Genomic DNA, 25,900 nt, shown 5'->3' on the forward strand with positions numbered 1-25,900 from the left:
TGACACTATACGGTGCAGACCCTTAACGTGACACTATACGGTGCCAGACCCTTAACGTGAACACTATACGGTGCAGACCCTTAACGTGACACTATACGGTGCAGACCCTTAACGTGACACTATACGGTGCAGACCCTTAACGTGACACTATACGGTGCAGACCCTTAACGTGACACTATACGGTGCAGACCCTTAACGTGACACTATACGGTGCAGACCCTTAACGTGACACTATACGGTGCAGACCCTTAACGTGACACTATACGGTGCAGACCCTTAACGTGACACTATACGGTGCAGACCCTTAACGTGACACTATACGGTGCAGACCCTTAACGTGACACTATACGGTGCAGACCCTTAACGTGACACTATACGGTGCAGACCCTTAACGTGACACTATACGGTGCAGACCCTTAACGTGACACTATACGGTGCAGACCCTTAACGTGACACTATACGGTGCAGACCCTTAACGTGACACTATACGGTGCAGACCCTTAACGTGACACTATACGGTGCAGACCCTTAACGTGACACTATACGGTGCAGACCCTTAACGTGACACTATACGGTGCAGACCCTTAACGTGACACTATACGGTGCAGACCCTTAACGTGACACTATACGGTGCAGACCCTTAACGTGACACTATACGGTGCAGACCCTTAACGTGACACTATACGGTGCAGACCCTTAACTGTGACACTATACGGTGCAGACCCTTAACTGTGACACTATACGGTGCAGACCCTTAATGTGACACTATACGGTGCAGACCCTTAATGTGACACTATACGGTGCAGACCCTTAATGTGACACTATACGGTGCAGACCCTTAATGTGACACTATACGGTGCAGACCCTTAATGTGACACTATACGGTGCAGACCCTTAATGTGACACTATACGGTGCAGACCCTTAATGTGACACTATACGGTGCAGACCCTTAATGTGACACTATACGGTGCAGACCCTTAATGTGACACTATACGGTGCAGACCCTTAATATGACACTATACGGTGCAGACCCTTAATGTGACACTATATGGTGCAGACCCTTAATGTGACACTATATGGTGCAGACCCTTAATATGACACTATACGGTGCAGAACCCCCCCCGTGACACTATACGGTGCAGACCCTTAATATGACACTATACGGTGCAGAACCCCCCCGTGACACTATACGGTGCAGACCCTTAATATGACACTATACGGTGCAGAACCCCCCCCCGTGACACTATACGGTGCAGACCCTTAATGTGACACTATACGGTGCAGACCCTTAATGTGACACTATACGGTGCAGAACCTTAATGTGACACTATACGGTGCAGACCCTTAATGTGACACTATACGGTGCAGACCCTTAATGTGACACTATACGGTGCAGACCCTTAATATGACACTATACGGTGCAGACCCTTAATGTGACACTATACGGTGCAGAACCCCCCCCCGTGACACTATACGGTGCAGACCCTTAATGTGACACTATACGGTGCAGACCCTTAATGTGACACTATACGGTGCAGACCCTTAATGTGACACTATACGGTGCAGACCCTTAACGTGACACTATACGGTGCAGACCCTTAACGTGACACTATACGGTGCAGACCCTTAACGTGACACTATACGGTGCAGACCCTTAACGTGACACTATACGGTGCAGACCCTTAACGTGACACTATACGGTGCAGAACCCCCCCCCCCCGTGACACTATACGGTGCAGACCCTTAATGTGACACTATACGGTGCAGACCCTTAATATGACACTATACGGTGCAGAACCCCCCCCCGTGACACTATACGGTGCAGACCCTTAATGTGACACTATACGGTGCAGACCCTTAATGTGACACTATACGGTGCAGACCCTTAATGTGACACTATACGGTGCAGACCCTTAATGTGACACTATACGGTGCAGACCCTTAATGTGACACTATACGGTGCAGACCCTTAATATGACACTATACGGTGCAGACCCTTAATGTGACACTATACGGTGCAGAACCCCCCCCCGTGACACTATACGGTGCAGACCCTTAATGTGACACTATACGGTGCAGACCCTTAACGTGACACTATACGGTGCAGAACCCCCCCCCCCGTGACACTATACGGTGCAGACCCTTAATGTGACACTATACGGTGCAGACCCTTAATATGACACTATACGGTGCAGAACCCCCCCCCGTGACACTATACGGTGCAGACCCTTAATGTGACACTATACGGTGCAGACCCTTAATGTGACACTATACGGTGCAGACCCTTAATGTGACACTATACGGTGCAGACCCTTAATGTGACACTATACGGTGCAGACCCTTAATGTGACACTATACGGTGCAGACCCTTAACGTGACACTATACGGTGCAGACCCTTAACGTGACACTATACGGTGCAGACCCTTAATGTGACACTATACGGTGCAGACCCTTAACGTGACACTATACGGTGCAGACCCTTAACGTGACACTATACGGTGCAGACCCTTAACGTGACACTATACGGTGCAGACCCTTAACGTGACACTATACGGTGCAGACCCTTAACGTGACACTATACGGTGCAGACCCTTAACGTGACACTATACGGTGCAGACCCTTAACGTGACACTATACGGTGCAGACCCTTAACGTGACACTATACGGTGCAGACCCTTAACGTGACACTATACGGTGCAGACCCTTAATGTGACACTATACGGTGCAGACCCTTAATGTGACACTATACGGTGCAGACCCTTAATGTGACACTATACGGTGCAGACCCTTAATGTGACACTATACGGTGCAGAACCCCCCCCCCGTGACACTATACGGTGCAGACCCTTAACGTGACACTATACGGTGCAGACCCTTAACGTGACACTATACGGTGCAGACCCTTAATGTGACACTATACGGTGCAGACCCTTAATGTGACACTATACGGTGCAGACCCTTAATGTGACACTATACGGTGCAGAACCCCCCCCCCGTGACACTATACGGTGCAGACCCTTAACGTGACACTATACGGTGCAGACCCTTAATATGACACTATACGGTGCAGACCCTTAATGTGACACTATACGGTGCAGACCCTTAATGTGACACTATACGGTGCAGACCCTTAATGTGACACTATACGGTGCAGAACCCCCCCCCCGTGACACTATACGGTGCAGACCCTTAATGTGACACTATACGGTGCAGAACCCCCCCCCCGTGACACTATACGGTGCAGACCCTTAACGTGACACTATACGGTGCAGACCCTTAATATGACACTATACGGTGCAGACCCTTAATCTGACACTATACGGTGCAGACCCTTAATGTGACACTATACGGTGCAGACCCTTAATGTGACACTATACGGTGCAGACCCTTAATGTGACACTATACGGTGCAGACCCTTAATGTGACACTATACGGTGCAGAACCCCCCCCCCGTGACACTATACGGTGCAGACCCTTAACGTGACACTATACGGTGCAGACCCTTAATATGACACTATACGGTGCAGACCCTTAATGTGACACTATACGGTGCAGACCCTTAATGTGACACTATACGGTGCAGACCCTTAATGTGACACTATACGGTGCAGAACCCCCCCCCCGTGACACTATACGGTGCAGACCCTTAACGTGACACTATACGGTGCAGACCCTTAATATGACACTATACGGTGCAGACCCTTAATGTGACACTATACGGTGCAGACCCTTAATGTGACACTATACGGTGCAGACCCTTAATGTGACACTATACGGTGCAGACCCTTAATGTGACACTATATGGTGCAGACCCTTAATGTGACACTATACGGTGCAGACCCTTAATGTGACACTATACGGTGCAGACCCTTAATGTGACACTATACGGTGCAGACCCTTAATGTGACACTATACGGTGCAGACCCTTAATGTGACACTATACGGTGCAGACCCTTAATGTGACACTATACGGTGCAGACCCTTAATGTGACACTATACGGTGCAGACCCTTAATGTGACACTATACGGTGCAGACCCTTAATGTGACACTATACGGTGCAGACCCTTAATGTGACACTATACGGTGCAGACCCTTAATGTGACACTATACGGTGCAGACCCTTAATGTGACACTATACGGTGCAGACCCTTAATGTGACACTATACGGTGCAGACCCTTAATGTGACACTATACGGTGCAGACCCTTAATGTGACACTATACGGTGCAGACCCTTAATGTGACACTATACGGTGCAGACCCTTAACGTGACACTATACGGTGCAGACCCTTAACGTGACACTATACGGTGCAGACCCTTAATATGACACTATACGGTGCAGACCCTTAATGTGACACTATACGGTGCAGACCCTTAATGTGACACTATATGGTGCAGACCCTTAATGTGACACTATACGGTGCAGACCCTTAATGTGACACTATACGGTGCAGACCCTTAATGTGACACTATACGGTGCAGACCCTTAATGTGACACTATATGGTGCAGACCCTTAATGTGACACTATACGGTGCAGACCCTTAATGTGACACTATACGGTGCAGACCCTTAATGTGACACTATACGGTGCAGACCCTTAATGTGACACTATACGGTGCAGACCCTTAACGTGACACTATACGGTGCAGACCCTTAATATGACACTATACGGTGCAGACCCTTAATGTGACACTATACGGTGCAGACCCTTAATGTGACACTATACGGTGCAGACCCTTAATGTGACACTATATGGTGCAGACCCTTAATGTGACACTATACGGTGCAGACCCTTAATGTGACACTATATGGTGCAGACCCTTAATGTGACACTATATGGTGCAGACCCTTAATGTGACACTATACGGTGCAGACCCTTAATGTGACACTATATGGTGCAGACCCTTAATGTGACACTATATGGTGCAGACCCTTAATGTGACACTATACGGTGCAGACCCTTAATGTGACACTATATGGTGCAGACCCTTAATGTGACACTATACGGTGCAGACCCTTAATGTGACACTATACGGTGCAGACCCTTAATGTGACACTATACGGTGCAGACCCTTAATGTGACACTATACGGTGCAGACCCTTAATATGACACTATACGGTGCAGACCCTTAATGTGACACTATACGGTGCAGACCCTTAATGTGACACTATATGGTGCAGACCCTTAATGTGACACTATACGGTGCAGACCCTTAATGTGACACTATACGGTGCAGACCCTTAATGTGACACTATACGGTGCAGACCCTTAATGTGACACTATACGGTGCAGACCCTTAATGTGACACTATACGGTGCAGACCCTTAATGTGACACTATATGGTGCAGACCCTTAATGTGACACTATACGGTGCAGACCCTTAATATGACACTATACGGTGCAGACCCTTAATGTGACACTATACGGTGCAGACCCTTAATGTGACACTATATGGTGCAGACCCTTAATGTGACACTATACGGTGCAGACCCTTAATGTGACACTATACGGTGCAGACCCTTAATGTGACACTATACGGTGCAGACCCTTAATGTGACACTATATGGTGCAGACCCTTAATGTGACACTATACGGTGCAGACCCTTAATGTGACACTATACGGTGCAGACCCTTAATGTGACACTATACGGTGCAGACCCTTAATGTGACACTATATGGTGCAGACCCTTAATGTGACACTATACGGTGCAGACCCTTAATGTGACACTATACGGTGCAGACCCTTAATGTGACACTATACGGTGCAGACCCTTAATATAACAGCTTTAGCCATAATCTCAGGAGAATTCCTACAAGGATGTATGAGCTGCTCTAGGCCGTACCATTTGTGGGGGCGCTGTGACCACCCCTGGACATCCCTGTCCCATCTCACAGCTGACACTCCCCACATGTACAGAGGCATCACATATGTACAAGCCCCCGCGTGCCATGAGAGGTAGAGGGGCCTGCTGGGACTTGTAGTGCCTGACATCACCCGCTCCTACCTTCAGACAGCTCCAGCTCCAGCTCGGCCAGGCTCTCCCGTATCTCCACAGGCAGGGACTCCAGGATCGCACATCCCCCTCTCTCCGCCATCCTGGTGCTGCTGTCATACACCCGTACAGCGGCGGGCGGCTATCCTCCACAGTGCATACCCGGAGCACAGAGGCCGCTGTGTGGCTCCGCTCCCCTGGCCTCTCCGGTGTTCTGTCAGAGCGGGTCGCCCGATCTTCTCCTTCCACAGTGCTCTCTCCAGCCTGCTCAGGCCTCTCCTCTCGCTATCTCCGCTCCCAGCCCCATAGGACCAGCCTGGCTGGCGGGCACGCGCTTGGGAGCGGTCCGGGTACGAGCACTAGGCGGAAAAAAAAAAGGGGGCGTGATTGTTATGGGAGCTGAGAATCTGCCTGGTAACAGCAAGGGGCGTGGCAACACTGTCGTCATCGGAGCTCATTGAGAACTAGTGCTAAAACACGCCCACTCCGCGCGTGCTCGCCATCCTGGTCACAGCCCACCGATTTCCTCATTGGTTACAACGTAAGTCGCCAGTATGTAATTGGATGGAGATGGCCACGCCCACCCACGTGCTACGCATAGACGCTAGAGGCGCGCCCACCGAATGTGAACATGTGTCTGGGCAGTGTTTCCCAACCAGGGTGCCTCCTGCTGTTGCAGAACTACAACTCAGGCTGTCCGGGCATGCTGGGAGTTGTAGTTTTGCAACAGCTGGAGGCACCCTGGTTGGGAAACACTGCTATACATTGTAGACCTCACCGGTAACGTAAGGAAGTGCAGCACAAAGATGTCAGAGCACCACACACGGTGATGAAAACACAGTCCACTCTGCAGGGATCATGTTGTAGAGCAGGGGGAGCTGGGCAGACTGATATATAGCAGTGGTCTCCAAACTGTAACCTCCAGATGTTGCAAAACTACAACTCTCAGCGTGCCCGGACAGCCGTTGGCTGGGAGTTGTAGTTTTGCAAATACCAAATATGTTTGAAATGGGAAAAGGGGTGATTTTATTTTTTTTTATTGTGGGAGGGTCTTATTTACGTTTATGAAAACTTTTTTTTTTTTGTTATTCAATTTTTTTAGTCCCCAAAGGATACTATTTATAGCAGTCTAGTGATTGCAAATACTGTTCAGGGCTATGCATAGGTAGAACAGGTGTCATAGGTAGAGCAGAGGAGAAGATCGCAGAAGCCGGCTGTAGAGCTGGTAAGTGGCGCTCCAGCCGCCATCTTGACACCCACGATCAGGCGGGTCTGAGAAGTCTCTGTAAGCCCCCTAATACTTTAGATGCTGTGATCTGTATTGATTGCGGCCTCTGAATCTAAGGGCCGCTGTCTATAAGGAGTCCGCAGATCCTAATACAGACCGGACTCAGATCGGACTCAGGACATACATGTACAGTTGACAACTAGTCAGCTTTTCCTCTGCACAGATTTTGATAACCCCCCCCCCTATATATATATATATATATATATATATGAATCTCCTCCAGCTCTATAACATGATAGCTGCAGATTGGACAGCATGTTCAATGTGACAGGTTCCCTTTAAATGAAATCACTCATCAGTGTCACCAGCATAAACCTGTCGGTACAGACAGGTAGTGTAAGTGACACTGATGACAACCTGATCCCATTCCGTGCTCCAGTTCTCCCGCGATCTTCTGTTCTGGGCCGACTTGGAGCATGGGTGGAGATTCCTGACATCACCGCTGCGGTTTGCTAGCAACGGGACCCAGCAGAGATGCAGCAGTGATGACATCAGGAAGCTCTGCCCATGCTCCAAATCGGCCCGGAATGGAAGATGGCGAGCGCACGGAATAGGACCAGGTAAGTATCGTTATCAGGGTCAGGGCCGGCCTTAGGTGTTCAGGTGCCCTGTGCGAGCTAACCTTGTGGAGCCCCTGGGAGCGTGCACTCTCTCCCCATGCAGACCTGCGTCCTCTGAGGGGAGGGGAGATGAGGGAGGGGGCTGTATCTCCTCTCTCCCCTCGCTCTGCGTTCCCCCAGCTCTAGCTTCGGAAATCTTCTGAGGGCTGGGGGAGGAGAGGACGCAAGTTTTCACGGGGGCGCAAAATTCCACCTCACACCGGCCTGTTACACTGCGAGCTGTGTCGGCCGCCCAGGCACCCCTCTTGCTATGGCGCCCTGTGCGGCCGCACAGCTCGCACACGGCACACCCCAAAGGCCGGCCCTGATCAGGGTCACCTGCATGAACTGTCTGTACCTACGGGTTAGTGTAGGTGATTCTGATGACAGATTTCCTTTAAAAAAAAAGATCACAGACTGGGTAAATGTAAAAAAAACAAAAAAAAAAACTGTACTCACCTTAGTGGTATGTTCACACATATTGGATAAACTGCATATGTTCTGCAGTGATTAGCTATTCATTTTTTATTGATTTACAAAGGTTCAGCTCATACATAATATGGGAATATACCCTACCGATCCTCAGCTGCTGCCACTGATGGTGTGCCCAGATACCCAATGATATCCACCTACTGTTCCCTAACACACAGGAGAAGCCCCACTCAACCAATCACTGAGGTTGCAATGAATTTGGAACGTCCCCGGCGGAGCTGGGAGTATACTAGGTCATGGAAAGGTAACAGAGAGACCGGGGGACACTGAAACGCCGACACTGGACCAGAAAAGGAAGAGTGTACTTTATTTTGTTAGTTTGCATTCCTAACAGGCTTTAGTTTTTTGTTTAGTAACTAAATATCAGAGTCATTTTAGGGCTCGCTCACATGTCTGGCGTCAAGTCAACTTTTCCCTCCATTGCTTGCTAAAAAGCATCGGAGGGAAACTGATGCTAGAACTGATCCCATTCATTAGAATGAGACAGTTCACAATCATCCGGCATCTCAGTTTGGACACCTGATGGTTGGACACACCGGAATGTTACCGGCAGGGATTCAGAAATAATGGACGCTGGATGCTGAACAACTGATGCACGTTGTTATGAGTTGTAGCATCAGTTGAGTTAAAGGGGTATTCCAGGATTTTTTTTTTTTTATTTGACTATGCTACAGGGGCTGTAAAGTTAGTATAGTTCATAATATAGTGTCTGTACCTGTGTGTGATGGTTTTCTCACAATTCTTCTGTGATTTTCACCCCAATATTTATTTTTAACAGCATACAAAATGACTCAGATTTTTCCCAGGTTTCAATGCGGCCGAGACCTGACACACTAGTCAGCTGATGACAGGGAGCCTGTCTGCTTCAATGGGTGGAGCGAATGCCTGGTGGGAGAGGGATCAATCTGCAACTAATGCAACAGCTGTAGACACCCTGATTGAAAACCACAGGTCTTTTGAATGGATGCAGCTCACTTATGTTTCAATGGGTGGGGTGGCTGATATGTTGGAGGGAGGAAAATGGAATTATTGGATTTGTAGTCAAAAAAAGAAAACTCAAGCTGTAAATACCAGTTCACAAAAAGCTAGCCACAGTGTTATGGTAATCTTACAACATACCCATTAAGCCCCAAGACAAGCGCATATCCTTCCTAAGCATGTCCATTACTGCCTGACAGGTACGTACTAAAATCACCTTATGGTCGATAACCCCTTTAAGTTTTAGGCTGTGTTCACGCCGGACATATGTGAACCCAGCCTTAACCCCTTAACGACGCAGGACGTATATTTACGTCCTGCGCCGGCTCCCGCGATATGAAGCGGGATCGCGCCGCGATCCCGCATCATATCGCGTCAGTCCCGGCGCTAATCAACGGCCGGGACCCGCGGCTAATACCACACATCGCCGATCGCGGCGATGTGCGGTATTAACCCTTTAGAAGCGGCGGTCAAAGCTGACCGCCGCTTCTAAAGTGAAAGTGAAAGTGACCCGGCTGCTCAGTCGGGCTGTTCGGGACCGCCACGGTGAAATCGCGGCGTCCCGAACAGCTGATCGGACACCGGGAGGGCTCTTACCTGCCTCCCCGGTGTCCGATCGACGAATGACTGCTCCGTGCCTGAGATCCAGGCAGGAGCAGTCAAGCGCCGATAATGCTGATCACAGGCGTGTTAATGCACGCCAGTGATCAGCATTAGAGATCAGTGTGTGCAGTGTTATAGGTCCCTATGGGACCTATAACACTGCAAAAAAAAAGTTAAAAAAAAGTGTTAATAAAGGTCATTTAACCCCTTCCCTAATAAAAGTTTGAATCACCCCCCTTTTCCCATAAAAAAAATAAAACAGTGTAAAAAAAAAAAAATAAACATATGTGGTATCGCCGCGTGCGTAAATGTCCGAACTATAAAAATATATCATTAATTAAGCCGTACGGTCAATGGCGTACGCGCAAAAAAATTCCAAAGTCCAAAAAAGGGTATTTTGGTCACTTTTTATATCATTAAAAAATGAATAAAAAGTGATCAAAAAGTCCGATCAAAACAAAAATCATACCGATAAAAACTTCAGATCACGGCGCAAAAAATGAGTCCTCATACCACCCCATACGTGGAAAAAAAAAAAAGTTATAGGGGTCGGAAGATGACATTTTTAAACGTATAAATTTTCCTGCATGTAGTTATGATTTTTTCCAGAAGTGCGACAAAATCAAACCTATATAAGTAGGGTATCATTTTAACCGTATGGACCTACAGAATAAAGATAAGGTGTAATTTTTACCGAAATATGCACTGCGTAGAAACGGAAGCCCCCAAAAGTTACAAAATGTCGTTTTTTTTTCGATTTTGTCGCACAATGATTTTTTTTCCGTTTCGCCGTGCATTTTTGGGTAAAATGACTAATGTCACTGCAAAGTAGAATTGGCGACGCAAAAAATAAGCCATAATATGGATTTTTAGGTGGAAAATTGAAAGGGTTATGATTTTTAAAAGGTAAGGAGGAAAAAACGAAAGTGCAAAAACGGAAAAACCCTGAGTCCTTAAGGGGTTAAAGGAGTTGTACAACACCACAGAATTGCAGAGTGTGTGTTAAGGCTGGCATAAAAGTGAAGAAAGAAAAATTCTCACCTGCGCAGACCCCGCCATGTCCGTCCCAATAGTCCCCAACATGACAGGGGTTAATAGCTGATAGCAGGGAGAACAGGAGCTGCTGAAAAAAGCTAACATTTCTGCTTGTAGCGGCGGATTGCTGCTACAAGCAGGCATGGCTGGAGGCACACTGTAGGGTCAGTCATCGGTGGATCCGTTCCGTGTTACCCTACCCTTAACTGGTTAACGACCATGGGCGTGTATACTCGAGCCCGCGTCATACCAGCCGGCCCCCAGCTGATTCCTTAGCTGGGGCCGGCGTTAATAGCTGACATGCTGTGGCCGGCTATTAACCCTTTAGATCGCCGCTGTCAAAGTTGACAGCGGCATCTAAATGAAGCTGTGAACACTCCCTAGTAGTCAAGTGGGGGTGGATGGCCCCCCCTGCAGCGCAATCGCGGGAGGGCGATCCACTGTGTCGGTAGCCAGAGGGCTTACCTCTGCTGCTGCGGCTGTCCTGGCTCTCGCATTGATAAAGCCTGGCAGGACCAGGCTTTATCAATAGAGCGCAGATCACAGCGCTGGGTTCACCGTAAATTTTGTTGTGAAATGAGTGATTTCATTACAAAGTACAATTGGTGGCACAAAAAATAAGCCCTCATACAGTGGGGATCAAAAGTTTGCGCACACCAGGAAAAAATTTGCATTAATGTGCATAAAGAAGCCAAGGAAAGATGGAAAAATCTCCAAAAGGCATCAAATTACAGATTAGACATTCTTATAACATGTCAACAAAAGTTAGATTTTATTTCCATCATTTACACTTTCAAAATAACAGAAAACAAAAAAAATGGCATCCCCACTGTATGAGTCTGTACGTGCAAAATTGAAAGTGTTATGGTTTTTAGAAGGTGGCGAGGAAAAAAACTAAAGTGCAAAAACGGAAAAACCTGTGTTCCTTAAGGAGATAAAGACAAATGGTATTATGACCAATACTTTATATTTGTCTTGTAAACCTTGCATAACATTAAAATAAGTACAAAATGAGTCAATAAATCAGAGACTGTTGCAGTGAGGGAAAGGACTGTAAAGTTTATATCAAAGCCTGTGCAGAGAAAAGGTTGACCAGTTGCCCATAGCAACCTATCAGATTGTGTCTTTAAAGGAATACTGTAGTGGAAAATAACATCCCCGATCCGAAGGATAGGGATAAGTTATAGATCGCTGGGGGTCCAACAGCTGGGACCCCCCGCAAGCTTTTGTACAGAGCCCTGGCAGGCCGCATGAAGGGAGCGTTCCGTCCCGGCATGATACGGCGGCTGAAACGCCCCCTCCATGTATCTCAATGGGATACATGGGCGGCGTGTCGGTCACCGTGTCATGCTGGAGACGGACACGCCCCCTTCCTGCCGACTGCCAGGGCCCCGGGGGGGGGGGGGATCCCAGCGGTTGGACCCCCCACGATGTAAACTAAACACTTATCCTGTAGATAGGGGATAAGTTATATACCACTACAGTATTCCTTTAAAGGGTAGCTCCCACCAAGTACTATATAATCTAATGTGTCCCTACCTAGTAGTAATCTAGCCCTAACCCCCTACCTGGCTTCAAAACATTTTTTAATCGCTCTAATAGAGCAGATTTAGTGCTTCTAAATCTGCTCTATAATGCAGGGCAGGAAGCAGCGCTTCCCAACAGGCGCAATGTCACTGACGCCTTGCTGGGCGCTTGCTTCTGCCCTCAGATCGTCTATGCATGAGTGTTATTTATCTAATAGGGTGCCTCCAGCTGTTTCCCAACTACAACTCCCAGCATGCCATGATTGCTATTAGCTGTCAGGCCATGCTGAGAATTGTAGTTGTGAAACAGCTGGAAGCACCCTATTAGATAAATAACACTCATGCCTACTGCTGGGCTCTCACAGCGGTGTCACAAGAATGCCTCCCGCAAGCGCGAGCGCTACCGTAAGCAAAAACGCGGTCGACCACGTTTTTGCCTGCGGTCAGGAAACCGCATACGGCTGAAAATGCAGCCGACCGGAGGCTGCGGTTCACTCCGGTCAGCTCATAGACATGCTTTAAATACAGTTCCCCTATACGGCTGAGTGCGGGCGCCGTGATTAAGCCCCGCCCACCCCTCCTCCCAGCCGTATACGGGAACCGTAAGTACAAAATGAGGTGTGAACCCAGCTGAACAGAGCCACGCTCGGCATTCTTGTGACACCGCTAGTGGGCACAGGGACCCCGCTAGCGGTGATGGTATCGATCGCGCTCGCGGGGGGCACATTTGACACTAGTGGGCACAGGGACAGGGTATCGGGGGCGGGCGGGGCCGTGCGCGAGGCCAGTGGAGCTGGCCAATGTGCGCAGCCACAGCTATCAGCGTGCTCGCTCTTGCCTGTTTGATTGACAGGCAGGAGCGAGCACCGCAGTGACTGAATTTCGACTCATTGCCAGGCTTAAATGAGTCGAAATTCAGTAGTGACGTCACTGCCGAATGCATTCAGCCACTAGGAGGGCGACCCCTAGTGGCCGAATTTAAAAGTGATTTTAAACTGGTTTAAAATCACTTTTTTTTAAATAAAGTATATTAGAGATATGTTGTAGTACTTAAAGGAGAAGTCCCATGTAGAAAAAGTATTGTGTTTTAAATGCAGAAGCAAAAGTTATATCACTTTGTAAATCACTGACTTCACCCATCTTGTAAGTAAAACCTGTTTTTCTAGCTTCTTTGTTCAGAGAGGAAGTTCAGCAGCTCCCTGTTCTGATGACTTGCGACCCCCCATTGAGCTGCATTATGCAGGGGGCCGTGATGTCACAATTTCCCATAGTTCTGCAGCTCAGCCAGCTCTGTGCACGGCCAGGGCACCTCCCATGTGCAGCTTCAGCCAATCATAGAAGCCCCAGTGAGCTGAGCAAGCGTCTTCATCTCCTCAGCAGGGAAGCATCTGACAGCCAGCTCAGTGTTTATAAGAGCAAGAACGATGTCCCAATGTCCTGAGAAGAAGTAGAGGGGGAGGGGAGATCCCTGCTTTCCCCTGCACTGATCACAATCTGACAGCAGGTCAGTCTGAAAGAACGATGTCCTGAGAATAGAAGCAGGGGGAGGGGAAACACTGATCCTGCTGTTAGGAAAGTGATCAGTGTCTAGGTCAGTGTATCCCAACCAGGGTGCCTTCAGCTGTTGCAAAACCAAAACTCCCAGGCATGCTGGGAGTTGTAGTTTCACAACAGCTGGAGGCACCCTGGTTAGGAAGCACTGGTCTAGGCTGGGCTACTTCTGTGATGAACTGAAAGGCATTATGGGAGACAGGAAGTCAGGGACCTCCATGGACCAGGAAGTACCGATCTTTCAGAGGGGATTGCAGGAGAAGGGAGAGGGTGAGATACATGAGGAGCAGATTGTCAGAATGGTGAGCTGATGCACTTTCACATGATATAAAAAAAAATTGTGACTTGGTCCATGATACTTCTTCTTTAAGTACTAAAACATATCAATTTTTTTGATATCATGACAGTGCCCATTTACATTTTAAAAAGGCCTCTAAAAATAACGAAGCGATCTGATTGGTTGCTATGACCAACTGGTCAACTTTTCCTCTGCACAGGATTTGATTAATTTCCCCCATAGTCTCTTATTGAAAACTGCCTTACCAACAACTAGGGGATCCTCACTGTCTCATAGACTAAGTAGCCCTGATCTAATGGAATTTTCTTTGAAATAAAGACAAGCACTATTGTAACAGAATCACGATAAGCGCTATTGTGATATTGTCATTAAGAAACACGGCTAAAATTCTCATTATCAACTACAGACTTCTTTAAATATCTCCAGATCCGACACTTGTTGGGAGGGTTGCACCCTCCGGGGCTCAGACTGGATAAATTAGCATGCCTCCACATATTCTCCACACGAAAGGGGTTGAAACCCCGTTATGTTGCCCTGCTTCGGGACGCTAGCTGTGGGAAGACTCATCTGATGCGTAGTTGGGAACGAGACTTGCAATCTGAATATCCCATTGACGAGTGGCAAAAGGCATTTAAAATGTTACAGTTATACCTTAAATGTTCCTCACATATTGAATCAGTCACTAAAACCACACTCCGGTGGTATTACACGCCAGACCGTCTTTCTATAATATACCCTTCGGCCTCAGACAGATGTTGGAGGGGATGCAGATGTAGAGGTTCCTTATTACATATACTTTGGTTGTGTCCCTTAGTACGCCACTACTGGGAAGACTGCAGAAAATTGCAGGGAAAAGTTCTCCCTGGGCCAATCGCATGGACCGCACAGTCGGTCCTCCTTTTCATTGGGATCTCTGATATGCCACCAAGCAGCAGAGCCCTTATGTGTATCATATGTGCTGTAGCTAAGAATATCCTTCTCCATAAATGGAAATCGGAGGCAGTTCCAGATTACGCAGACCTCCAACTAGAAATCAATACTATATGTCTATATTAAGGAATTATCTCCTACGGAAATGGCACTCATCCTGCCTTTCTCAATAAGTGGCAGTTCTGGCTTCAATCCCCCTTCAATGTGTAGGATTAATGGTGAATATTTGTGTTATTAGTAAGATCGGGGTTCTCTCCTCAACACATTAGATCATTACTTACCTATAGTACCGCAGCTATGTACAAGGTTCTTCGTATTCTTTACCAGCATATGTTGCATATGTAGGATGTACGATTATACACCCATTTTGTTTTTGTGTTACCACTGTTTCTTACTGTTTGTGTAACACCACTTTTGCCGGGACCTCCTGGCTTGTTGTATAACTTTGAAAATGCTTAATAAAAACTATTTAAAAAAAAAAAAAGAAACACGGCTAAGCTTTAAGGACAAATACTAGTGTGACATAATCATTCTAGAACAATACATAGGAAAAATAAAACATTCTCTTGTGGTGACACTAGAATTTGTCTTAGGCTCCTTTCACACTCTGAGTATTCATCCGTTATTAAACATCTGTTTTCTGTGTAAAAGCGGATGTATAATAATGGATGAAATAACAGGTGCTAACGGCTGAATAACGTCTGTCAAAAGAACGGGCATATTCATCCGTTATGACTCGTTATAACATCCGTCATGTACGGCCGTTTTAACACCTCTACAGACTCCCACTACTCCCATCATAGAACAGACTTGTTTCCATGATGGGAGTAGTAATTCCCCGGCTGAGGCAGTCTGCAGATAGCTGGGGAGGCTACATTAGTGTTTGTACTACTACCCCCATCATGGAACAGACTCTGTTCCAAGATGGGGGTTGTAGTACAGGGGCTGAGGGATTGATCGCACCGGGTCTCACTTCTGAGACCCGATGTGATTAGAAGTTATTAAGCAGGGGAGCGGGCGGCATGGTCTGCAACCCTGCGATGTGCGATGTTCATTTGTAAATTCCCCGCCGAGAGGCTGGTGCTGAGGAGCCATTCAGGGCTCCCGGCAGGGTTTTCAAATAGAAGCGATGTGGTGGGGAAAGATATATCCATATGTCTGACACCCACAGTGCTTCTATAATCAAATGCCTTCAAAGCGCTATGAATGAAAAGTATTCTACAGCAGCGTATCGGGCCGGCCAGATGCACTGCTGCAGAATACTTTTCATTCATAGCGCTGCCGGGGGCTTATGATAACGCTGCAGGGGGGAACATATATAAATGCGCTGTGGGGGAACATAAATAAATGTGCTGCGGGGGAACATATATATATATATATATATATATATATATATATATATAAATGTGCTGCAGGGGGGCAAAATATATAGAAGCGCTGTGGGGGCCAGACATATACCCCCCCAGCGATTCTATATATCTTTCAACACCGCAGCGCTTCTATTTGAAAACCCCGCTGGGAGCCCTGAACGGCTCCTCAGCACTGGCTATTCAGGGCTCCCGGTGGGGAATTTAAAAATGAAAGTAAATACATCGTACATCGCAGGGGAGTGGAGCATGCCGCCCGCTCCCCTGCTTAATAACTTCTAATCGCATCGGGTCTCAGAAGTGAGACCCAGTGCGATCAATCCCTCAGCCCCTGTACTACAACCCCCATCATGGAACAGAGTCTGTTCCATGATTGGGGATGTAGTACAAACACTAATGTTGCCTCCCCAGCCACCGGCAGACTCCCGCAGCCGGGGAATTACTACTCCCATCATGGAAACAAGTCTGTTCCATGATGAGAGTAGTAGTAGTCCCTCAGCACTGCAGGAGTCTGCTGATGTCACCTCTTCTGAGCATGCTCAGAAGTAATAATGGATATTATAAACCAGGTGCAAACGGATGACATAAAGACTTAACCGTTCGCCATAGACTTCAATGTTAAAAATAACGGCCGTTAATTTACCCGTTTCTTGTGTCGGAAGAAAAATTTGTGCATGTTCCTTTTTTTCTTCCTTCACAACTAACGTCCATTATTCATGACGAGCTATAACGGGTCATAACAGATAATCGAAAAATTCCATAGACTTGAATGGGATTTTGTAACAGACGTTTATAACAGATTTTTTTAACGGATGAATTTTATAATGTGAAAGGGGCCTTAGCCGTGTTTCCCCTTCAGGTGGGATAGGAAAAATACCGGTCATTGCATTGCCGGAATTTTTTAAATAAAAATACTGGCAGTGTGGCCAAAACACTGGCTGTGCCAGTAAAATACCATCCAGGTGGCAATCCTATGTTGCAACAACATAGAGTGGCCATTTCCAGAGCTCACCCCTTCTGGGTACATTCACACATAATTGTTTGCTGCAGATTTGATGCTATCTTCAATCATTTAGTAACCTCAAACCTGCAGAAAACATGGTATGTGTGAATATACCCTCATGCAGACAGGAAGTTATATGTGCAGAGAAAAAACAGGGCCAAAAGTGAGCCACCAGGGATCATGGAGAAGCAATATCTTTTCTGCACCCCCAATAACCCCGTTAAGTACAGATCTTAACGTGATGTCATCATGATAGATCAATGCTTAGGGGAAAAATTCTCTTGTGACATCAATTCAGTAAAATGCTGCAAAGGAATAAGGACAAAAGCCCGTTGTGAATTCATCTTAATATAACACAAAGAAGCTATAAAGACAAACACTCATGGCCTAATCCTAAAGGAACATAGCTACATATCAACAGGGAGGCGATCATGTGATCTGCCATCTCACTAACAATGTACAGGATTGTGTGAGGGAGACATCTTGTGGTGAAGAAGTGCAACACATGTATATTACCGCTAAGGGAAAATGTAGCATCATAGGTTTGTTTTACAGTATGCCACATGTTGTAATTGTTTCCTCCCATTGACCTGCCCTATAATAAAAAATTTTGTTTTCTCCTGTCCTTTTAAAATCCACAACTCTTATTTTTTCACCTACAGACTCATATGAGAGCTTGTTTTTTACGTGAACAATTGTACTTTGTAGTGACATCTTCATTGTACCATAAAATTTACGGCGCAACCAAAAAAATATTGTTTGCGGGCGGCAATTTTCTGACCCTTATAAAAAAAAATTTCTTCCATATACAGCGATGTACGAGGGCTACATTTTTTGAGCCGTGATCTGTAGTTTTTATCGGCACCATTTTTGTTTTGATGGGACTTCTTGATTGCTTTTTATAAAATAATTTCCAATATATGATGTGATTAAAAATCTGTATTTTTGGTGTTTGGTATTATATTAGGTTTATACTGTTTACCAAGCGGGATCATAAACATTATATTTTAATAGTTTGGACATTAACACAAGCGGCGATACCAAATATGTACATTTTTAGTTGTTTTTTTTTGTAAAATGGGAAAATAAGGGGGATTTGATTTTTTATTAGGGGAGGTTTTTTTTTATATAATTTTAGAAACTTTTTTTTATTTTACACTTTTTAGGTCCCCATAGGGGACATTTATATGCAATCATTAGATTGCATTTACCGTGTAATGTATTACATAATAAGATCAGCAATCCACTGATATAGCCTGGCTTAGCCGCCATCGGGAGGCAAGTAAGGGGACCCTCCTCTGCCATGGCGATCGGTAGGCAGGTAAGGGGACGCTCCTCTGCCATTTTGGCTCACAGAACCCCCGCAATCACGTTTTGGGGGTTCTGTGAGCTCCACTGTGCTGCCGGTCTCTTCGACTTTAGACGCCGTGATCAACATTGATCACGCCATCTAATGGGTTGAATGCCAGGCAGTGGCGGGATCGCCTCTGCCCGGGAGAAGCAGTGAGTGTGAGGCTACTGATAGTAGTTGACAGTCACTACTCTGAAGCTCCTGCGCTCGCTTCAAAGCTTCTTAAGGATTCAGGGCATACAGGTATCTTTCCTTTTCCTACTGGACAGAAGAAGTAACTCATTAATTAATTAATTAATTAATTGATTGATCAATTAAATCACACCATTACACCCTAGCCACACCTGGATACTGAACCTCTCCTATGGCATAAACCCCCCAAAAAACCATGGACACACTGTGTTTTTTTCTTCTGGCCTGCGGACATGTTGTAACTCTTGGGTGTACTGCAGTTTGCAGATAGCCAGATTTAAGTTTTGGTTTAAGAGGTCTGGCTCTGCATGTGGTATTAACAAGCCTCCAGCTCCTCTCCGGTGCATGTCTCTTCCCAGAGTCTGGGAAGTGCATGTAGGCAGCCCCAGGTAAGTTACAGAGACAGGTCTGGTATCGGGACCTGTCTCTGTTATATCACAATGTGATTTATGCTGCCTTACCGGCTCCCCAGCATATTCCTAGCGCTGTGGCCGTGGTGCGCTCCCGGTCCAATGTGACGATTTCCGGTCGGCGGCGTGGGGACGCACAGTGGAGGACTCTGCGTTGCCGGAAGATGACGTAATTTCACACAGTGACGTGTCGCCGCACAGGAAACGGGCCGGTGTTTCGAATGGGTGCCGGGAGGACTATTTAGCGCGGCAAGAGATGCAGCTCTGTCCTGCTCTAGCCAGTTGCGCGTCCTTGCCAGCGCTCAGGTATGTGAAGTCTTTTTATGCAGTATAAGCTATGCTGCTTATCATTATTTACACATAAGCTGCCTTAGTATTGCATGCGTCCCTATGCTTTTTTACTTGCTGGCGTGTTTTTATAGCTGAGCTAGGCTGCCGTTAGCTTTGGATATATATATTGCTTCTGTTCAATATGTTGGAACCTGATGTTCTATACCGGTGTAGTGTATGCTCCTGTACCTTCTCCTGGGTGCTAATTGGTGGTTGTTATGTATTTCAGAATGGAAGGTTCTAAGAAACATTCTTCTAGGAAGAGGAGAAGGAAGGAGCATCATAAGATGTGTCTGCATTGTAGTCAACCTCTGCCAAATGAATATTGCTTGGATATATGCAATTCTTGTTCATCTGCAACACAGCCTCCTACAGCATTCCAGTCGGAAGCAAAGGAGTTATTTGGATGGTTCAAATCAACCATTAAGTCTACTTTGTCTGAGGTAACGGATCAACTTAGGGCAATTTCCTCTAAGGCTTTTAAATCCTCTGTGCAGCCAGTTGTTACTTCTTCTGCCTCATCACCTTCTGAGGAGCATAAGTTGGCTTCATCTAGCAGTTCAGTAGTTCCTGATAAAGGAGCTCTAGAGGATTTTTATTTGCTTAAGAAGGAAAAAGCTCATTCTTTAATCAAATCTGTGAAAAAGACAGTTGAAGGTGAACCGTCAAAAGAAGGTTTACCTAAAAAGAAGCTTTGTTCTATTTTCCTGCAGCAGGTCCTTATTCGCTTCCGGGTCAACCTCTCTTGGAGTCTCTCATTAAGGCTGAGTGGTGGAACCCTGAAAAAAAAATCGGACATGGGGTCCAGATTTAAAGCCGCTTATAATATGGATTCGGGAGCTCAGAGGCATGGGATTCTATCCCTAAGGTTGACTTGGCGGTAGCAAGACTTTCAAAAAAGTCTATGTTTCCATCTGAGGAAGTCTCACTCCTTAAAGATCAGATGGATCGAAGGGCTGAAGGTTCACTAAAAAGAGTTTATTCAGCTGCCACCATGTCTTGTAAAGCCTCTCTTGCAGCAGTCCCAGTGGGTAGAGCTCTCCGGATGTGGCTGTCTCGCCTTACTAGAGATCTCCAGGAGGGGGTTCCTAGGGAAGAAATTCTCAAAGATCTTCCAGATATGAAATTAGCTGCAGATTTTTTGTCTGATTTTCCCCTGGATATCTTAAGGCTTAATTCCAAAATTCTGGCCAGCTCGACATCAGCCCGAAGGGCTCTCTGGCTGAAAGAGTGGTCGGGAGATGCTTTGGCTAAGAACCATTTTTGCTCCCTTCCTTTTGAAGGGGGGAATCTTTTTGGGTCTCAACTTAACCCGATTTTGGAGGGTATGAGCAGCAAAAAAGGAGCTTTTTTTCCTTATGCCCCGAAGAAGCCTTATTTCCGTCAAGGCAAAAGACAATTTAAGGCTTCTCCTCAGCATAGGAGATTTTTCGGACAGAGAAGCAGGCAGCAGAGGCAGTCTCGGAAGCAAACTACATCATTCAAGAGGAAATCTCCCACAGGAGGAGAAAAATCGAAGGGCTTTTGACGCCAACAGCAGGGTCCCCAAAGTTGGTGCCAGACTCTCTCTCTATTCCTCGGTCTGGTCTCGAACATCCTCCGACTTGTGGGTGACTTCTGTGATTTCGAGAGGTTATGCTTTGGAGCTGAGGGAATATCCTCCGGACAGTTTTCTACTAAACAGAGAAAACACTTATGTAAAGTCTTTAGTAACAGAATTCATCCAAAAAGGTGCCTTAGAGCCAGTGCCAATCGGCCAAAAAGGTCTGGGGGTTTACTCCCGAGTCTTTGCTGTACCAAAAAAGGAAGGTACTTGGAGGTTGGTGATAGAACTATCAGATATAAATACCCACATAATCAAGAGAAGATTCAATATGGAATAAATTCAGTCGGTTGTGGCGACATTGGAGCAAAAATTATTTCATAGCCACAATCGACTTGAGGGATGCTTATCTGCACATTCCGATCCTCAATTCTCACAGAAGGTTCCTCAGGATAGCTCTCTTCATGGATCACCATATCAAGCACTTCCAGTTTACCTGTCTCCCCTTTGGTCTATCATCCGCTCCGAGAGTGTTCACGAAGGTGGCAGTGGTCCTTGCGGCACACCTAAGACTACAGGGAGTGAACATCATCCCGTATCTGGACGATTGGCTGATTCTAGCTCACTCCAGGGATCTATTGCTCCAGCATATACAGATCACCATCCAGGTTCTGGAACAACATTGGTTTCTGGTGAACTATCAGAAATCTCAGCTTACTCCAACATCTCTAGCCAAATATCTGGGGTTCAGGATCGATTCATTGAACATGAAGCTGTATCTTTCGGAAGACAGGATCCAGAAACTTTATTCGGAGGTTGTCAGACTGATCAGCAGCAAAGAGATACCGATTCGGTCAGCTATGAGTGTGCTAGGCCTGATGACATCTTCATTGGATGCGGTTCCTTGGGGAAGACAGGATGATATCCTTGTCCGCCTCGACGAGACAAGATCTTTGTCCTTTGTCCCTCAGGTTCTCCTTACTATGGATGCCTCTGCCAGCGGTTGGGGAGGGCATTTGGGCAACTCCTGGGTCCAAGAAAGATGGTCCAGGTCGGAAGCGTTAATGTCCTCCAATCGTAGAGAGCTCAGAGCAGTACGTCTAGCCTTGTCTCACTTTGTTTCTCTGTTACAGGATCACAAGGTCCTGATTCAGTCAGACAACCTCCCAACGGTGTTCTACCTGAACAAGCAAGGAGGGACAAGATCGCCCCAGATGATGGAAGAGTGCAGTCTCCTTATGTCCTGGGCAGAGAACCATCTCATCGATCTGCATGCAGTTCATATTCGTGGGTCTCTGAACCTCCGTGCCGACTTCCTCAGCAGGAAAGAAATCAATCCAGTGGAGTGGAGCTTGAAATAATCAGTCTTTCATCATCTTGTCCAGAAATTTGGTCTCCCAGAGATGGACGTTATGGAAACCAGAGCCAATCACAAACTTCCCCAATTTTGCACCATTTATCGGAAAGACCACCCAGACCATCTAGACGGCCTATCATTTTCATGGAGCAACAAGTTTCTGTATGCGTTCCCGCCCTTTCCAATGATCCCTCGAATGCTGCTCAAGATCAAGCAAGACAAAGCCAAAGTGTTAGCAATTCTGCCATTCTGGCCGAGGAGGGCGTGGTTCCAGCTCGCATTAAGACTTTCGAGAGGCTGTCATTGGGAGCTTCCATTCCAACCGGTCCTTCTTCTGCAGGAGGGCCTGTATCACTCAGCCTTGGACAAATTGAGACTCACAGCCTGGCTCCTGAGAGGTTGACCCTTGCCTCTCAGGTTCTTTCAGAAGATCTAATTGCTCTATTATCTGCTGCAAGGAAGCCTTCTACACTTAAAGTGTATGCTAGAATAGTAAAAACTTTCCAAGCTTGGTGTACAGTTCATCGGATCTCAGTCCCAGACATCTCGCAAGTCCTTCAATTTCTTAAGGAAGGCTTCGATAAAGGTCTTAAACCAAATACCATCAGAGTTCAATTTTCAGCAATAAATGATTTTTTGCAAGGTTCATTGTCAAACAATCCCTTAGTAAAGAAGTTTTTTAAAGCAATTTCAAACCTCAGACCTACAGTGAATCCGCCTATTCCTTCTTGGGATTTACCATCCGTTCTCAAATCTCTTATGTCACATCCCTTTGAGCCTTTGGAGCAAGCGGAGATCAAAGTTTTTTCTTGGAAGGTTCTTTTTCTTGTCGCAATAACCTCAGCGAAAAGAGTATCAGAACTCCAGGCTCTGTTTATCGAAACTCCATATTTGAGAATTCTTCAGGACTGTCTAGTTTTTCGCCTGGATCCATCTTTCAGGCCTAAGGTCTGTTCAATAGAGAATCTCAATCAAGAAATATGTCTCCCTGATTTTTTTCCTCATCCAGAAGATGAGCATCAATCAGCATTGCATACATTGGACATCATGAGAGCGGTCTTGTGTTACATGAATAAAACACAGTCCTTTAGGCTGTCTAATGCCCTTTTCCTTCAGTTTTTGGGCCCTAATAGAGGAAAACCAGCCTCTAAAGCATTTCTTTTTGTTGTTCTACCTTGGGAAAAAAATGCCCTATCAATGTTCATGCACACTCGACCAGAGCTATGTCCACCTCCTGGGCGAATCTAGCACAAGTTTCGTTGGATCAAATCTGCCAAGCTGCTACGTGGTCATCTGTGGATACCTTCATCCACCATTACAAGCTGGATCTCATGGCTGGCAAGGAGGCGTCCTTTGGCAGACAAGTGCTGGAAATGGCGTCGTCTTGATCCCCCCCCCTCTTTAGTTCATATTGCTTTCTATATCCCTTAGTGTGCTGCCGAGGGACGAACTGGAAGGTTTAAATTTACTTACCGAAATTTTCTCTTTCCATGAGTCCCGAGGCAGCACAAGTTTCCCACCCTATTAAAATGATTTATTGCTGCATACAACACAGTGTGTCCATGGTTTTTTGGGGGGTTTTATGCCATAGGGGAGGTTCAGTATCCAGGTGTGACTAGGGTGTAATGGTGTGATTTAATTGATTAATTAATTAATGAGTTACTTCTTCTGTCCAGTAGGAAAAGGAAAGATATTAACCCTTAGTGTGCTGCCTTGGGACTCATGGAAAGAGAAAATTTCGGTAAGTAAATTTAAACCATTGTATGGACAAAGGTATTCAGGCCCTTTACTCAGTACTAAGCATCTTTGGCAGTGATTACAGCCTCCAGTCTTCTTGGGGATGATGCCGCAAGGTTTCCATACCTGGATTTGGGGATTTTCTGCTGTTCTTCTCTGTAGACCCTCTCGAGCTCTGTCAGGTTGGATGGGGGTCTGTTGGTAGAAGCCATTTTCATGTCTGTCCAGAGATGTTCAATTGGGTTCAAGTCAGAGCTCTGGCAGGGCCACCCAAAGACCTTCACAAAGCTGTCCCCTAGCCACTCCTGTGTTGTCTGGCAGTGTGCTTAGGGTCATAGGTGGGAATTTATTAAAACAGGTTATTGCCGGTTATTCCCAGCTGACACAGTGCAGCCTGCTGCCCCTCCCCTGTTCCTAATTCCTGACTGCCTAGCTGTATACAGCAGGAGGTGGGGGATCTTGCTGAGGGACCCAGGAGAGAGGAGATAGGCCCGGTTACATCTTTCTGCCCATGTGTGGGGAAGCCCGGGAGCTTCAAAGCATGTAGGCCATGCAGGGTAAGGGGAGGGTACAGGCCACATGATCTGTGAAGTGCAGGAGAAGGGTGACAGAGACGGCAGCAGCGGGCCCCTGTACATAGTGCACCTGATCTGGGCCCCTGATGGCAGTACTGCCCTTATGGCAGCCCTGGTTATAACCTTCTATGAGATTTCCGAGTGGTCCTAGTTCTGGCATGTTCTGCTGGCACTTCGCTGTCAGTAAAATGTCCGCACTGTAATTTTCTGTGCGGACATCAAACCATGTAAACATATCCTAAGTGTGCTTTTGTGTATGTGTCCATATATCATGTACACAATTGTGTGTATCCCAGTGTCTGTTATTATTGTTGATGTATATATGTAATGTGCATGTATTTGTATCTGTGCAATGTGTGTGTATGTGGTGTCCCGGTACCGTATTTCATACTGTACCTTTGTAGAGGTCCCCATAGTCAGAGTCCCTAGGAACGTAGGGGTCCCTCTTCTTTAGTTATCCCCTTGTCACCCCTTAGTTAGTTTATGTTTTTATAGAAATTCATATAATTATAATTATAGATATGTATATATTAAAATGCCTACCTGTTCAGCGTAGCAGGACCTGCGGGTCATGTGATTAGGTTTAGAACTCTATGGTTTTGCTAAAGGACCTTTGGTGGTTCTTATGACGTGTTCACCCACAATGCAATGTAAAGGTGAGTGACAGTTGTTAAGGACCAATCCAAAACGGCCAGCCTCTGTCCATATAGGGGAGCTGCGCCATCTTGATCGCTCTCT

At 46.4% G+C, this 25,900-nt stretch overlaps 1 protein-coding gene across 6 annotated transcripts in view; it reads right to left on the minus strand.

Annotated features, from left to right (window-relative positions):
* Window positions 1-6,451, minus strand: part of DIP2A (disco interacting protein 2 homolog A) — a 118,912-nt gene extending 112,461 nt beyond the window's left edge. For 3 of the 6 annotated variants that reach the window (XM_056533249.1, XM_056533250.1, XM_056533248.1), the window contains exon 1: window positions 6,010-6,445. In XM_056533249.1, the coding sequence (XP_056389224.1) occupies window positions 6,010-6,100 (91 nt within the window). In that variant the 5' untranslated portion in view covers window positions 6,101-6,445. Of the gene's footprint in view, window positions 1-6,009 lie in introns of all 6 variants that reach the window. The other 3 variants (XR_008846848.1, XM_056533247.1, XM_056533252.1) reach the window with 3 other exon arrangements.
* Between the last annotated feature and the right edge of the window lie 19,449 nt (window positions 6,452-25,900).

The sequence above is a fragment of the Hyla sarda genome, chromosome 8, assembly GCF_029499605.1.
Source record: "Hyla sarda isolate aHylSar1 chromosome 8, aHylSar1.hap1, whole genome shotgun sequence".
In the NCBI taxonomy this organism is placed as follows: Eukaryota; Metazoa; Chordata; class Amphibia; order Anura; family Hylidae; genus Hyla; species Hyla sarda.